The sequence below is a fragment of the Hyperolius riggenbachi genome, chromosome 2, assembly GCF_040937935.1.
Source record: "Hyperolius riggenbachi isolate aHypRig1 chromosome 2, aHypRig1.pri, whole genome shotgun sequence".
NCBI lineage: Eukaryota > Metazoa > Chordata > Amphibia > Anura > Hyperoliidae > Hyperolius > Hyperolius riggenbachi.
Genome location: NC_090647.1, coordinates 565,539,117 through 565,556,369, shown reverse-complemented (window position 1 = coordinate 565,556,369; position 17,253 = coordinate 565,539,117). Strand labels below are relative to the sequence as shown.

General features: G+C 45.9%; 1 protein-coding gene across 4 annotated transcripts in view; it reads right to left on the bottom strand.

The window, feature by feature from the left end:
- WARS2 (tryptophanyl tRNA synthetase 2, mitochondrial) overlaps positions 1 to 17,253 on the bottom strand; it is a 102,813-nt gene that overhangs the window by 25,770 nt on the left and 59,790 nt on the right. For all 4 annotated transcript variants that reach the window (XM_068270985.1, XM_068270984.1, XM_068270983.1 and 1 more), the window contains exons 4-5: positions 16,840 to 16,925; positions 11,231 to 11,349 (exon numbers count right to left, since the gene is read on the bottom strand). In XM_068270985.1, the coding sequence (XP_068127086.1) occupies positions 11,231 to 11,349; positions 16,840 to 16,925 (205 nt within the window). The remainder of the gene's footprint in view (positions 1 to 11,230; positions 11,350 to 16,839; positions 16,926 to 17,253) is intronic.

The following is a 17,253-nucleotide window of genomic DNA, read 5'->3' as shown; positions in this document are numbered from 1 at the left end:
AGATCTAGAGGTACAGTTGGATAAATGGCTGTATATTTAGGCTGTATGTGCTATAAACCAGCAGATCTGGAGGTACAGTTGGATAAATGGCTGTATATTTAGGCAGTAGCTGCGCTATAAACCAGCAGATCTGGAGGTACAGTTGGATAAATGGCTGTATATTTAGGCTGTATCTGTGCTATAAACCCGCAGATCTTGAGGTACAGTTGGATACATGGCTTTATATTTAGGCTGTATGTGCTATAAACCAGCAGATCTTGGGGTACAGTTGGATAAATGGCTGTATATTGAGGCTGACTCTGTGCTATAAACCAGCCGATCTGGAGGTACAGTTGGATAAATAGCTGTATATTTAGGCTGTATGTGCTATAAACCAGCAGATCTTGGGGTACAGTTGGATACATGGCTGTATATTTAGGCTGTATCTGTGCTATAAACCCGCAGATCTGGAGGTACAGTTGGATAAATGGCTGTATATTTAGGCTGTAGCTGTGCTATAAACCAGCAGATCTGGATGTACAGTTGGATAAATGGCTGTATATTTAAGCTGTAGCTGCGCCATAAACCAGCAGATCTGGAGGTACAGTTGGATAAATGGCTGTATATTTAGGCTGTAGCTGCGCTATAAACCAGCAGATCTGGAGATACAGTTGGATAAATGGCTGTATATTTAGGCTGTATCTGTGCTATAAACCAGCAGATCTGGAGGTACAGTTGGATAAATGGCTGTAAATTTAGGTTGTATCTGTGCTATAAACCAGCAGATCTGGAGGTACAGCTGGATAAATTGCTATATATTTAGGCTGTATCTGTGCTGTAAACCAGCAGATCTGGAGGTCCAGTTGGATAAATGGCTGTATATATAGGCTGTATCTGTGCTATAAACCAGCAGATCTGGAGGTACAGTTGGATTGATGGCTGTATATTTAGGCTGTAGCTGTGCTATAAACCAGCAGATCAGGAGGTACAGTTGGATAAATGGCTGTATATTTAGGCTGTATCTGTGCTATAAACCAGCAGATCTAGAGGTACAGTTGGATGCATGGCTGTATATTTAAGCTGTAGCTGCGCCATAAACCAGCAGATCTGGAGGTACAGTTGGATAAATGGCTGTATATTTGGGCTGTATCTGTGCTATAAAAAAGCAGATCTAGAGGTACAGTTGGATGAATGGCTGTATATTTAGGCTGTATGTGCTATAAACCAGCAGATCTAGAGGTACAGTTGGATAAATGGCTGTATATTTAGGCTGTATGTGCTATAAACCAGCAGATCTGGAGGTACAGTTGGATAAATGGCTGTATATTGAGGCTGTATCTGTGCTATAAACCAGCAGATCGGGAGGTACAGTTGGATAAATGGCTGTATATTTAGGCTGTATCTGTGCTATAAACCAGCAGATCTGGAGGTACAGTTGGATAAATGGCTGTATATTTAGGCTGTATCTGTGCTATAAACCAGCAGATCTGGAGGAACAGTTGGATAAATGGCTGTATATTTAGGCTGTATCTGTGCTATAAACCAGCAGATCTGGAGGTGCAGTGGGATAAATGGCTGTATAATTAGGCTGTATCTGTGCTATAAACCAGCAGATCTGGTGGTACAGTTGGATAAATGGCTGTGTATTTAGGCTGTGTCTGTTCTATAAACCAGCAGATCTTGGGGTACAGTTGGATAAATGGCTGTATATTTAGGCTGTATCTGTGCTATAAACCAGCAGATCTGGAGGTACAGTTGGATAAATGGCTGTATAGTTAGGCTGTATCTGTGCTATAAACCAGCAGATCTGGATGTACAGTTGGATAAATGGTGGTATATTTAGGCTGTATCTGTGCTATAGACCAGCAGATCTGGAGGTACAGTTGGATAATTGGCTGTATATTTAGCCTGTATCTGTGCTATAAACCAGCAGATCTGGAGGTACAGTTGGATAAATGGCTGTATATTTAGGCTGTATCTGTGTTATAGACCAGCAGATCTGGAGGTACAGTTGGATAAATGGCTGTATATTTAGGCTGTATCTGTGCTATAAACCAGCAGATCTGGGTACAGTTGGGCAAATGGCTGTATATTTAGGCTGTATCTGTGCTATAAACCAGCAGATCTGGGGGTACAGTTGGGTAAATGGCTGTATATTTAGGCTGCATCTGTGCTATAAACCAGCAGATCTGGGGGTACAGTTGGGTAAATGGCTGTATATTTAGGCTGTATCTGTGCTATAAACCAGCAGATCTGGAAGTACAGTTGGGTAAATGGCTGTATATTTAGGCTGTATCTGTGCTATAAACCAGCAGATCTGGAGGTACAATTGGATGAATGGCTGTATATTTAGGGTGCATCTGTGCTATAAACCATCAGATGTGGAGGTACAGTTGGATAAATGGCTGTATATTAAGGCTGTATCTGTGCTATAAACCAGCAGATCTGGAGGTACAGTTGGATAAATGGCTGTATGTGCTATAAACCAGCAGATCTTGGGGTACAGTTGGATAAATGGCTGTATATTGAGGCTGACTCTGTGCTATAAACCAGCCGATCTGGTGGTACAGTTGGATAAATGGCTGTATATTTAGGGTGTATCTGTGCTATAAACCATCAGATGTGGAGGTACAGTTGGATAAATGGTGTATATTTAGGCTGTATCTGTGCTATAAACCAGCAGATCTGGAGGAACAGTTAGATAAATGGCTGTATATTATATTGAGGCTGTATCTGTGCTATAAACCAGCAGATCTGGAGGTACAGTTGGATAAATAGCCGTAGATCTACGCTGTATCTGTGCTATAAACCAGCAGATCTGAGGGTACAGTTGGATAAATGGCTGTATATTTAGGGTGTATCTGTGCTATAAACCATCAGTTGTGGAGGTACAGTTGGATAAATGGTGTATATTTAGGCTGTATCTGTGCTATAAACCAGCAGATCTGGAGGAACAGTTAGATAAATGGCTGTATATTATATTGAGGCTGTATCTGTGCTATAAACCAGCAGATCTGGAGGTACCGTTGGATAAATAGCCGTAGATCTACGCTGTATCTGTGCTATAAACCAGCAGATCTGGAGGTACAGTTGGATAAATGGCTGTATATTTAGGGTGTATCTGTGCTATAAACCAGCAGATCGAGAGGTACAGTTGGAGAAATGGCTGTATATTTAGGGTGTATCTGTGCTATAAACCAGCAGATCTGGAGGAACAGTTGGATAAATGGCTGTATATTATATTGAGGCTGCATCTGTGCTATAAACCAGCAGATCTGGAGGTACAGTTGGATAAATGGCTGTATATTTAGGCTGTATCTGTGCTATAAACCAGCAGATCTAGAGGTACAGTTGGATAAATGGCTGTATATTTAGGCTGTATCTGTGCTATAAACCAGCAGATCTGGGTACAGTTGGGTAAATGGCTGTATATTTAGGCTGTATCTGTGCTATAAACCAGCAGATCTTGGGGTACCGTTGGATAAATGGCTGTATATTGAGGCTGACTCTGTGCTATAAACCCGCAGATCTGGAGGTACAGTTGGATAAATGGCTGTATATTTAGGCTGTATCTGTGCTATAAACCAGCAGATCTGGAGGTACAGTTGGATAAATGGCTGTAAATTTAGGTTGTATCTGTGCTATAAACCAGCAGATCTGGGAGTACAGTTGGATAAATGGCTGTACATTTAGGCTGTAGCTGTGCTATAAACCAGCAGATCTGGATGTACAGTTGGATAAATGGCTGTATATTTAGGCTGTAGCTGCGCTATAAACCAGCAGATCTGGAGGTACAGTTGGATAATTGGTTGTATATTTAGGCTGCATCTGTGCTATAAACCAGCAGATCTGGAGATACAGCTGGATAAATGGCTGTATATTTAGGCTGTATCTGTGCTATAAACCAGCAGATTTGGAGGTGCAGTTGGATAAATGGCTGTATATTTAGGCTGTATCTGAGCTATAAACCGGCAGATCTGGAGGTACAGTTGGATAAATGGCTGTATTTGCTATAAACCAGCAGATCTTGGGGTACAGTTGGGTAAATGGCTGTATATTTAGGCTGTATCTGTGCTATAAACCAGCAGATCTGGAGGTACAATTGGATGAATGGCTGTATATTTAGGGTGCATCTGTGCTATAAACCATCAGATGTGGAGGTACAGTTGGATAAATGGCTGTATATTAAGGCTGTATCTGTGCTATAAACCAGCAGATCTGGAGGTACAGTTGGATAAATGGCTGTATGTGCTATAAACCAGCAGATCTTGGGGTACAGTTGGATAAATGGCTGTATATTGAGGCTGACTCTGTGCTATAAACCAGCCGATCTGGTGGTACAGTTGGATAAATGGCTGTATATTTAGGGTGTATCTGTGCTATAAACCATCAGATGTGGAGGTACAGTTGGATAAATGGTGTATATTTAGGCTGTATCTGTGCTATAAACCAGCAGATCTGGAGGAACAGTTAGATAAATGGCTGTATATTATATTGAGGCTGTATCTGTGCTATAAACCAGCAGATCTGGAGGTACAGTTGGATAAATAGCCGTAGATCTACGCTGTATCTGTGCTATAAACCAGCAGATCTGAGGGTACAGTTGGATAAATGGCTGTATATTTAGGGTGTATCTCTGCTATAAACCATCAGATGTGGAGGTACAGTTGGATAAATGGCTGTATATTAAGGCTGTATCTGTGCTATAAACCAGCAGATCTGGAGGTACAGTTGGATAAATGGCTGTATTTGCTATAAACCAGCAGATCTTGGGGTACAGTTGGGTAAATGGCTGTATATTTAGGCTGTATCTGTGCTATAAACCAGCAGATCTGGAGGTACAATTGGATGAATGGCTGTATATTTAGGGTGCATCTGTGCTATAAACCATCAGATGTGGAGGTACAGTTGGATAAATGGCTGTATATTAAGGCTGTATCTGTGCTATAAACCAGCAGATCTGGAGGTACAGTTGGATAAATGGCTGTATGTGCTATAAACCAGCAGATCTTGGGGTACAGTTGGATAAATGGCTGTATATTGAGGCTGACTCTGTGCTATAAACCAGCCGATCTGGTGGTACAGTTGGATAAATGGCTGTATATTTAGGGTGTATCTGTGCTATAAACCATCAGATGTGGAGGTACAGTTGGACAAATGGTGTATATTTAGGCTGTATCTGTGCTATAAACCAGCAGATCTGGAGGAACAGTTAGATAAATGGCTGTATATTATATTGAGGCTGTATCTGTGCTATAAACCAGCAGATCTGGAGGTACAGTTGGATAAATAGCCGTAGATCTACGCTGTATCTGTGCTATAAACCAGCAGATCTGAGGGTACAGTTGGATAAATGGCTGTATATTTAGGGTGTATCTGTGCTATAAACCATCAGTTGTGGAGGTACAGTTGGATAAATGGTGTATATTTAGGCTGTATCTGTGCTATAAACCAGCAGATCTGGAGGAACAGTTAGATAAATGGCTGTATATTATATTGAGGCTGTATCTGTGCTATAAACCAGCAGATCTGGAGGTACCGTTGGATAAATAGCCGTAGATCTACGCTGTATCTGTGCTATAAACCAGCAGATCTGGAGGTACAGTTGGATAAATGGCTGTATATTTAGGGTGTATCTGTGCTATAAACCAGCAGATCGAGAGGTACAGTTGGAGAAATGGCTGTATATTTAGGGTGTATCTGTGCTATAAACCAGCAGATCTGGGTACAGTTGGGTAAATGGCTGTATATTTAGGCTGTATCTGTGCTATAAACCAGCAGATCTTGGGGTACCGTTGGATAAATGGCTGTATATTGAGGCTGACTCTGTGCTATAAACCCGCAGATCTGGAGGTACAGTTGGATAAATGGCTGTATATTTAGGCTGTATCTGTGCTATAAACCAGCAGATCTGGAGGTACAGTTGGATAAATGGCTGTAAATTTAGGTTGTATCTGTGCTATAAACCAGCAGATCTGGGAGTACAGTTGGATAAATGGCTGTACATTTAGGCTGTAGCTGTGCTATAAACCAGCAGATCTGGATGTACAGTTGGATAAATGGCTGTATATTTAGGCTGTAGCTGCGCTATAAACCAGCAGATCTGGAGGTACAGTTGGATAATTGGTTGTATATTTAGGCTGCATCTGTGCTATAAACCAGCAGATCTGGAGATACAGCTGGATAAATGGCTGTATATTTAGGCTGTATCTGTGCTATAAACCAGCAGATTTGGAGGTGCAGTTGGATAAATGGCTGTATATTTAGGCTGTATCTGAGCTATAAACCGGCAGATCTGGAGGTACAGCTGGATAAATGGCTGTAAATTTAGGTTGTATCTGTTCTATAAACCAGCAGATCTGGGATTACAGTTGGATAAATGGCTGTACATTTAGGCTGCATCTGTGCTATAAATCAGCAGATCTACAGCTGGATAACTTGCTATAAATTTAGGCTGTATCTGTGCTGTAAACCAGCAGATCTGGAGGTACAGTTGGATAAATGGCTGTATATTTAGGCTGTATCTGTGCTGTAAACCCGCAGATCTTGAGGTACAGTTGGATAAATGGCTGTATATTTAGGCTGTATGTGCTATAAACCAGCAGATCTTGAGGTACAGTTGGATAAATAGCTGTATATTTAGGCTGTATCTGTGCTATAAACCAGCAGATCTTGGGGTACAGCTGGATACATGGCTGTATATTTAGGCTGTATCTGTGCTATAAACCCGCAGATCTGGAGGTACAGTTGGATAAATGGCTGTATATTTAGGCTGTAGCTGTGCTATAAACCAGCAGATCTGGATGTACAGTTGGATAAATGGCTGTATATTTAGGCTGTAGCTGTGCTATAAACCAGCAGATCTGGATGTACAGTTGGACAAATGGCTGTATATTTAAGCTGTAGCTGCGCCATAAACCAGCAGATCTGGAGGTACAGTTGGATAAATGGCTGTATATTTAGGCTGTATCTGTGCTATAAACCAGCAGATCTGGAGGTACAGTTGGATAAATGGCTGTATATTTAGGCTGTATCTGTGCTATAAACCAGCAGATCTGGGTACAGTTGGGTAAATGGCTGTATATTTAGGCTGTATCTGTGCTATAGACCAGCAGATCTGGAGAAACAGTTGGATAAATGGCTGTATATTTAGCCTGTATCTGTGCTATAAACCAGCAGATCTGGAGGTACAGTTGGATAAATGGCTGTATATTTAGGCTGTATCTGTGCTATAAACCAGCAGATCTGGGTACAGTTGGGTAAATGGCTGTATATTTAGGCTGTATCTGTGCTTGCTATAAACCAGCAGATCTGGAGGTACAGTTGGATAAATGGCTGTATATTTAGGCTGTATCTGTGCTATAAACCAGCAGATCTGGAGGTACAGTTGGATAAATGGCTGTATATTTAGGCTGTATCTGTGCTATAAACCAGCAGATCTGGAGGTACAGTTGAATAAATGGCTGTATATTTAGGCTGTATCTGTGCTATGAACCAGCAGATCTGGAGGTACAGTTGGATAAATGGCTGTATATTTAGGCTGTATCTGTGCTATAAACCAGCCGATCTGGAGGTACAGTTGGATAAATGGCTGTATATGTAGGCTGCATCTGTGCTATAAACCAGCAGATCTGGAGGTACAGTTGGATAAATGGCTGTATATTTAGGCTGTATCTGTGCTATAAACCAGCAGATCTGGAGGTACAATTGGATAAATGGCTGTATATTTAGCCTGTATCTGTGCTATAAACCAGCAGATCTGGTGGTACAGTTGGATAAATGGCTGTATATTTAGGGTGCATCTGTGCTATAAACCATCAGATGTGGAGGTACAGTTGGATAAATGGCTGTATATTTAGGCTGTATCTGTGCTATAAACCAGCAGATCTGGAGGTACAATTGGATAAATGGCTGTATATTTAGGGTGCATCTGTGCTATAAACCATCAGATGTGGAGGTACAGTTGGATAAATGGCTGTATATTTAGGCTGTATCTGTGCTATAAACCAGCAGATCTGGAGGTACAGTTGGATAAATGGCTGTATATTTAGGCTGTATCTGTGCTATAAACCAGCAGATCTGGAGGTACAGTTGGATAAATGGTTGTATATTTAGGCTGTATCTGTGCTATAAAAAAGCAGATCTGAGTACACTTGGGTAAATGGCTGAATATTTAGGCTGTATCTGTGCTATAAACCAGCAGATCTTGGGGTTCAGTTGGATAAATGGCTGTATATTGAGGCTGTCTGTGCTATAAAACAGCCGATCTGGAGGTACAGTTGGATAAATGGCTGTACATTTAGGCTGCATCTGTGCTATAAACCAGCAGATCTGGAGGTACAGCTGGATAAATTGCTATATATTTAGGCTGTATCTGTGCTGTAAACCAGCAGATCTGAAGGTACAGTTGGATAAATGGCTGTATATTTAGACTGTATCTGTGCTATAAACCAGCAGATCTGCAGGTACAGTTGGATAAATGGCTGTATATTTAGGCTGTGTCTGTTCTATAAACCAGCAGATCTGGAGGTACAGTTGGATAAATGGCTGTATATTTAGGCTGTATCTGTGCTATAAACCAGCAGATCTGGAGGTACAGTTGGATAAATGGCTGTATATTTAGGCTGTATGTGCTATAAACCAGCAGATCTGGAGGTACAGTTGGATAAATGGTTGTATATTTAGGCTGTATCTGTGCTATAAACCAGCAGATCTAGAGGTACAGTTGGATAAATGGCTGTATATTTAGGCTGTATGTGCTATAAACCAGCAGATCTGGAGGTACAGTTGGGTAAATGGCTGCATATTTAGGCTGTATCTGTGCTATAAACCAGCAGATCTGGAGGTACAGTTGGATAAATGGCTGTATATTTAGGCTGTATCTGTGCTATAAACCAGCAGATCTGGAGGTACAGTTGGATAAATGGCTGTATATTTAGGCTGTATCTGTGCTATAAACCAGCAGATCTGGAGGTACAGTTGGATAAATGGCTGTATATTTAGGCTGTATCTGTGCTATAAACCAGCAGATCTGGAGGTACAATTGGATAAATGGCTGTATATTTAGGGTGCATCTGTGCTATAAACCATCAGATGTGGAGGTACAGTTGGATAAATGGCTGTATATTTAGGCTGTATCTGTGCTATAAACCAGCAGATCTGGAGGAACAGTTGGATAAATGGCTGTATATTATATTGAGGTTGTATCTGTGCTATAAACCAGCAGATCTGGAGGTACAGTTGGATAATTGGCTGTATATTTAGGCTGTATCTGTGCTATAAACCAGCAGATCTGGAGGTACAGTTGGATAAATGGTTGTATATTTAGGCTGTATCTGTGCTATAAAAAAGCAGATCTGAGTACACTTGGGTAAATGGCTGAATATTTAGGCTGTATCTGTGCTATAAACCAGCAGATCTTGGGGTTCAGTTGGATAAATGGCTGTATATTGAGGCTGTCTGTGCTATAAAACAGCCGATCTGGAGGTACAGTTGGATAAATGGCTGTACATTTAGGCTGCATCTGTGCTATAAACCAGCAGATCTGGAGGTACAGCTGGATAAATTGCTATATATTTAGGCTGTATCTGTGCTGTAAACCAGCAGATCTGAAGGTACAGTTGGATAAATGGCTGTATATTTAGACTGTATCTGTGCTATAAACCAGCAGATCTGCAGGTACAGTTGGATAAATGGCTGTATATTTAGGCTGTATCTGTGGTACAAACCAGCAGATCTGGAGGTACAGTTGGATAAATGGCTGTATATTTAGGCTGTGTCTGTGGTACAAACCAGCAGATCTGGAGGTACAGTTGGATAAATGGCTGTATATTTAGGCTGTATCTGTGCTATAAACCAGCAGACCTGGATGTACAGTTGGATAAATGGCTGTATATTTAGGCTGTATCTGTGCTATAGACCAGCAGATCTGGAGGTACAGTTGGATAAATGGCTGTATATTTAGGCTGTATCTGTGCTATAAACCAGCAGATCTGGAGGTACAGTTGGATTGATGGCTGTATATTTAGGCTGTATCTGTGCTATAAACCAGCAGATCTGGAGGTACAGTTGGGTAAATGGCTGCATATTTAGGCTGTATCTGTGCTATAAACCAGCAGATGTGGAGGTACAGTTGGATAAATGGCTGTATATTTAGGATGTATCTGTGCTATAAACCAGCAGATCTGGAGGTACAGTTGGATAAATGGCTGTATATTTAGGCTGTATCTGTGCTATAAACCAGCAGATCTGGAGGTACAGTTGGATTGATGGCTGTATATTTAGGCTGTATCTGTGCTATAAACCAGCAGATCTGGAGGTACAGTTGGGTAAATGGCTGCATATTTAGGCTGTATCTGTGCTATAAACCAGCAGATCTGGAGATACAGTTGGATAAATGGCTGTATATTTAGGCTGTATCTGTGCTATAAACCAGCAGATCTGGAGGTACAGTTGGGTAAATGGCTGCATATTTAGGCTGTCTCTGGGCTATAAACCAGCAGATCTGGAGGTACAGTTGGATAAATGGCTGTATATTTAGGCTGTATCTGTGCTATAAACCAGCAGATCTGGAGGTACAGTTGGATAAATGGCTGTATATTTAGGCTGTATCTGGGCTATAAACCAGCAGATCTGGATGTACAGTTGGATAAATGGCTGTATATTTAAGCTGTAGCTGCGCCATAAACCAGCAGATCTGGAGGTACAGTTGGATAAATGGCTGTATATTTAGGCTGTATCTGTGCTATAAACCAGCAGTTCTGGAGGTACAGTTGGATAAATGGCTGTATATTTAGGCTGTATGTGCTATAAACCAGCAGATCTAGAGGTACAGTTGGATAAGTGGCTGTATATTTAGGATGTATCTGTGCTATAAACCAGCAGATCTGGTGGTACAGTTGGATAAATGGTTGTATATTTAGGCTGTATGTGTGCTATAAACCAGCAGATCTGGAGGTACAGTTGGATAAATGGCTGTATATTGAGGCTGTATCTGTGCTATAAACCAGCAGATCTGGAGGTACAGTTGGATAAATGGCTGTATATTGAGGCTGTATCTGTGCTATAAACCAGCAGATCTGGAGGTACAGTTGGATAAATGGCTTTCTATTTAGGCTGCATCTGTCTAATAAACCAGCAGGTGTTTGGGGGTCTCTGTAGATATGCAGTAGTTTATTATCTTAGTTTATCTTATGCATTGTGAGGGGGGGGGGGGGTATTTTGGGGGCGGGCCTTGAGCCGGGTCACTTACTCATCAGAGCTCGGGGGATGGGGAAGAACTCTCCGTATCGGCGGTTGAAGATCCGCGCCGTGTCCTGGGTGAGCTCCAGGTGTTGCGATTGGTCATCACCCACCGGCACATGGGTAGATCTGTGCGGAGAGAATCCAGATACAATCAGACATATCAATCATGAGGGCCTGATCACAAGAGCTTACACTCTCTACATATGTACCATGGGAGGCCTGACCACAAGAGCTTACACTCTCTACATATGTACCATGGGAGGCCTGACCACAAGAGCTTACACTCTCTACATATGTACCATGGGAGGCCTGACCACAAGAGCTTACACTCTCTACATATGTACCATGGGAGGCCTGCCCACAATGTGCTTAGTAAGCGTATGTGAAAAATTTGCTTTGTAATCAATATTTTTGAGTTAACAAAGAAAATCAATATTGCGGCACTTGTGTTGTGACGGGAATGGGAGCAAGTTCCTGTGACTCATTCCCCTGTGCAGAGTCTGAGCAGTTCACCTGCAAGCAGGACAGCCGTATGCTGTGTGGTGGAGGCCCCTCCCCTGTGCAGAGTCTGAGCAGTTCACCTGTAGGCAGGACAGCCATACGCTGTGTGGTGGAGGCCCCTCCCCTGTGCAGAGTCTGAGCAGTTCACCTGTAGGCAGGACAGCCATACGCTGTGTGGTGGAGGCCCCTCCCCTGTGCAGAGTCTGAGCAGTTCACCTGTAGGCAGGACAGCCATACGCTGTGTGGTGGAGGCCCCTCCCCTGTGCAGAGTCTGAGCAGTTCACCTGCAGGCAGGACAGCCATACGCTGTGTGGTGGAGGCCCCTCCCCTGTGCAGAGTCTGAGCAGTTCACCTGCAGGCAGGACAGCCATACGCTGTGTGGTGGAGGCCCCTCCCCTGTGCAGAGTCTGAGCAGTTCACCTGCAGGCAGGACAGCCATACGCTGTGTGGTGGAGGCCCCTCCCCTATGCAGAGTCTGAGCAGTTCACCTGCAAGCAGGACAGCCATATGCTGTGTGGTGGAGGCTCCTCCCCTGTGCAGTTCAGCTGCAGGCAGGGCAGCCGTACGCTGTGTGGTGGAGGTCCCTCCCCTGTGCAGAGTCTGAGCAGTTCACCTGCAGGCAGGACAGCCGTATGCTGTGTGGTGGAGGCTCCTCCCCTGTGCAGAGTCTGAGCAGTTCACCTGCAAGCAGGACAGCCATATGCTGTGTGGTGGAGGCTCCTCCCCTGTGCAGTTCAGCTGCAGGCAGGGCAGCCGTACGCTGTGTGGTGGAGGTCCCTCCCCTGTGCAGAGTCTGAGCAGTTCACCTGCAGGCAGGACAGCCGTATGCTGTGTGGTGGAGGCTCCTCCCCTGTGCAGAGTCTGAGCAGTTCACCTGCAAGCAGGACAGCCATATGCTGTGTGGTGGAGGCTCCTCCCCTGTGCAGTTCAGCTGCAGGCAGGGCAGCCGTACGCTGTGTGGTGGAGGTCCCTCCCCTGTGCAGAGTCTGAGCAGTTCACCTGCAGGCAGGACAGCCGTATGCTGTGTGGTGGAGGTCCCTCCCCTGTGCAGAGTCTGAGCAGTTCACCTGCAGGCAGGACAGCCGTATGCTGTGTGGTGGAGGCTCCTCCCCTGTGCAGAGTCTGAGCAGTTCACCTGCAGGCAGGACAGCCGTATGCTGTGTGGTGGAGGCCCCTCCCCTGTGCAGAGTCTGAGCAGTTCACCTGCAGGCAGGACAGCCATATGCTGTGTGGTGGAGGTCCCTCCCCTGTGCAGAGTCTGAGCAGTTCACCTGCAGGCAGGACAGCCGTATGCTGTGTGGTGGAGGCCCCTCCCCTGTGCAGAGTCTGAGCAGTTCACCTGCAGGCAGGACAGCCGTATGCTGTGTGGTGGAGGCCCCTCCCCTGTGCAGAGTCTGAGCAGTTCACCTGCAGGCAGGACAGCCGTATGCTGTGTGGTGGAGGTCCCTCCCCTGTGCAGAGTCTGAGCAGTTCACCTGCAGGCAGGACAGCCGTATGCTGTGTGGTGGAGGCTCCTCCCCTGTGCAGAGTCTGAGCAGTTCACCTGCAGGCAGGACAGCCATATGCTGTGTGGTGGAGGTCCCTCCCCTGTGCAGAGTCTGAGCAGTTCACCTGCAGGCAGGACAGCGGTATGCTGTGTGGTGGAGGCTCCTCCCCTGTGCAGAGTCTGAGCAGTTCACCTGCAGGCAGGACAGCCGTTTGCTGTGTGGTGGAGGTCCCTCCCCTATGCAGAGTCTGAGCAGTTCACCTGCAGGCAGGACAGCCGTACGCAGTGTGGTGGAAGCCCTTCCCCCGTGCAGAGTCTAAGCAGTTCACCTGCAGGCAGGGCAGCCGTACGCTGTGTGGTGGAGGCCCCTCCCCTGTGCAGTCTGTGCAGTTCACCTGCAGGCAGGCAGGACAGCCGTACGCTGTGTGGTGGAGGCTCCTCCCCTGTGCAGAGTCTGAGCAGTTCACCTGCAGGCAGGGCAGCCGTACGCTGTGTGGTGGAGGGCCCTCCCCTGTGCAGAGTCTGAGCAGTTCACCTGCAGGCAGGGCAGCTGTACGCTGTGTGGTGGAGGCCCCTCCCCTGTGCAGAGTCTGAGCAGTTCACCTGTAGGCAGGACAGCCGTACGCTGGGTGGTGGAGGCTCCTCCCCTGTGCAGAGTCTGAGCAGTTCACCTGCAGGCAGGGCAGCTGTACGCTGTGTGGTGGAGGCCCCTCCCCTGTGCAGAGTCTGAGCAGTTCACCTGCAGTCAGGGCAGCCGTACGCTGTGTGGTGGAGGCCCCTCCCCTGTGCAGAGTCTGAGCAGTTCACCTGCAGGCAGGGCAGCTGTACGCTGTGTGGTGGAGGCTCCTCCCCTGTGCAGAGTCTGAGCAGTTCACCTGCAGGCAGGGCAGCCATACGCTGTGTGGTGGAGGCTCCTCCTCTGTGCAGAGTCTGAGCAGTTCACCTGCAGGCAGGGCAGCTGTACGCTGTGTGGTGGAGGCCCCTCCCCTGTGCAGAGTCTGGGCACTTTCTGTTCAGGGGCTCAGTTTAGCAGCATTCCCACCATGTGAGTTGATAGTTCCGTTAAGTCTCCACACACATAGATGAGGTTATAAGGTTGTCGTTCTGGACTGTAACTCTCGGCATCCTGGCAGACACAGGGAGGAGAGAGCCAGAGCTGCGTACAACAAGTCCCTCGCCACACACTGCGGCCAGCGCTAATATTTACACAGAGCGCCTCACAAGTGACTGATTGTCCCATCGCAACGCTGGCCACTGATAGACACTGTCTAATGAGCAGAGTGATAACAGACCGCAGCAGCCGCCGCATCTCACAGGAAAGAGCCGGGTGTAAAGAGAACCTGTCACAACATTCAGTGCCTGTCAGTACTACTGAGAGAGTGACAACAGTGCAAAGCACGGGAGATGTCAGAGAATAACTACCTCCCGAATCATGTGACCGCTCTGAGCAAATGCGATCATGTCTCATCTCGTGACTGCTCTGTGGAGATCTCTGCCATCATGTGACCAATCAGCAGAGATCAGCACACACTGCAGCTAGCTTACAATCAGTACAGGCACAGAGTGACAGCTTATACTGTACATACTGGAGGTAGCAGAGATCAGCACACACTGCAGCTAGTTTACAATCAGTACAGGCACAGAGTGACAGCTTATACTGTACAGACTGGAGGTAGCAGAGATCAGCACACACTCCAGCTAGCTTACAAACAGTACAGGCACATAGTAGTAGCTTATACTGTACATACTGGAGGTAGCAGAGATCACCACACACTGCAGCTAGTTTACTATCAGTACAGGCACAGAGTAACAGCATATACTGTACACACTGGAGGTAGCAGAGATCAGCACATGCTGCAGCTAGTTTACTATCAGTACAGGCACAGAGTAACAGCATATACTGTACACACTGGAGGCAGCAGAGATCAGCACACACAGCAGCTAGTTTACTATCAGTACAGGCACAGAGTGACAGCTTATACTGTACATACTGGAGGCAGCAGAGATCAGCACACACTGCAGCTAGTTTACTATCAGTACAGGCACAGAGTGACAGCTTATACTGTACATACTGGAGGCAGCAGAGATCAGCACACACTGCAGCTAGTTTACTATCAGTACAGGCACAGAGTGACAGCTTATACTGTACAGACTGGAGGTAGCAGAGATCAGCACACACTGCAGCTAGTTTACTATCAGTACAGGCACAGAGTGACAGCTTATACTGTACAGACTGGAGGTAGCTGAGATCAGCACACACTGCAGCTAGTTTACTATCAGTACAGGCACAGAGTGACAGCTTATACTGTACAGACTGGAGGTAGCAGAGATCAGCACACACTGCAGCTAGTTTACTATCAGTACAGGCACAGAGTGACAGCTTATACTGTACATACTGGAGGTAGCAGAGATCAGCACACACTGTTGCTATATTACTATCAGTACAGGCACAGAGTTTTAAAGTTATTCACTTCCTGTATTATCACCTCAACAGGAAGTGAGTGTCTGCAATAAGGCAAGTATAATTAAAGCATCCATTTTTACATGCTCCAATGGTTAGGGTCCGTTCTCACTTGAGCGGGAATCGAGCGATACCCCTAATCACAATCGCTCCGAAACCGCTGCAGTGTCCAGTGATTTTTCTGCATTAATCGCAGAAAAATCACTCCCGTAAGACAGCGGTGGCAATTGCCGGCGTTATGCGGTTTTAGATGTGAACGGACCCTTAACCAGCTGGGCGGTATGGACGAGCTCAGCTCGTCCAACACCGCCAGAGGGTGCCACTCAGGCCCTGCTGGGCCGATTTACATCAAATAAAAAGCAGCACACGCAGCCGGCACTCTGCCAGCCGCGTGTGCTGCCTGATCGCCGCTGCAGCGCGACGATCCGCCACGTGCAGCGGCGAAAGAGGGTCCCCCCAGCCGCCCGAGCCCAGCGTAGCCGGAACAAACAGTTCCGGACAGCGCTAAGGGCTGGATCGGAGGCGGCTGACGTCAGGCTTATTGCGGCCTTCCGTGTTACTTCTGGCCGCCGGAGGCGATCGGAAGAACGCCTCCGGAGCGCCCTCTAGTGGGCTTTCATGCAGCCAACTTTCAGTTGGCTGCATGAAATAGTTTTTTTTTTTATTTAAAAAAAAACCTCCCGCAGCCACCCTGGCGATTTAATCAGAACGCCAGGGTGGTTAATGGTGGTGTGACAAGCCCTATTGGTGAACATGTCAGTAATTGTAGCCGGATGCCCACAGAACAGAGATACGATCTGTGATTACCCTTTATTATTGATTAATAAAGCACCAACATATTCCACGGTGCTGTACAAAGAAAAACATAATACAGACAATAGTATACACCAATATACAAAATACAGCAATGGTTATTACAGTGACACATGTAACATGATGAATAACAAACTCCAAGACACAAAAGGGTGAGAAAGCCGTGCCCTTGTGAGATTACAATATAAAGGAACGGGGGGGGGGGGGGGGGGGATGCAGTATTCATACAGGCAGTGTGTGATTTTAGGTTGCCTAGTAAGGGGCTGGTTATTTGGGGAGAGGCTGAAGGGGGAGTGGCCTAAGTTAGAGCGTAAGCTTGTCGGAGTAGGAGGAGTTTTGAGGGAGCGTTACCTACTTGTACAGGAGGATGTCGGCCGCCTGCAGCACCGGATAGGTGAAGAGCCCCACGCTGCCCTCGTTCTGCTGCGTCTGACTCTTTATCTGCCAATCAGAAGACACAGGAGATACAATACCGTGTGACATCATAAATCACATGACATCACTGCAGCAAAACAAACTGACCCTCCACCTTTCACACACTGCGGTAAATTCACTGTTATTCTGCACACCTGCGGTCACCTGACCGAATTCCCCCATCTTCATCTTGGTACACATATACAATTTTGATTGGCCCGTCAATGGCCACCTCCATGTAGTATGAGTGCATACCTACACAATCTGTTAGTATTCAAAATCTGTCTGCCCTCATACAGCATAGAGATGGAAAACATGGCCAATCGGTCAATCAATATTGGAAGTGTGTAGCAGG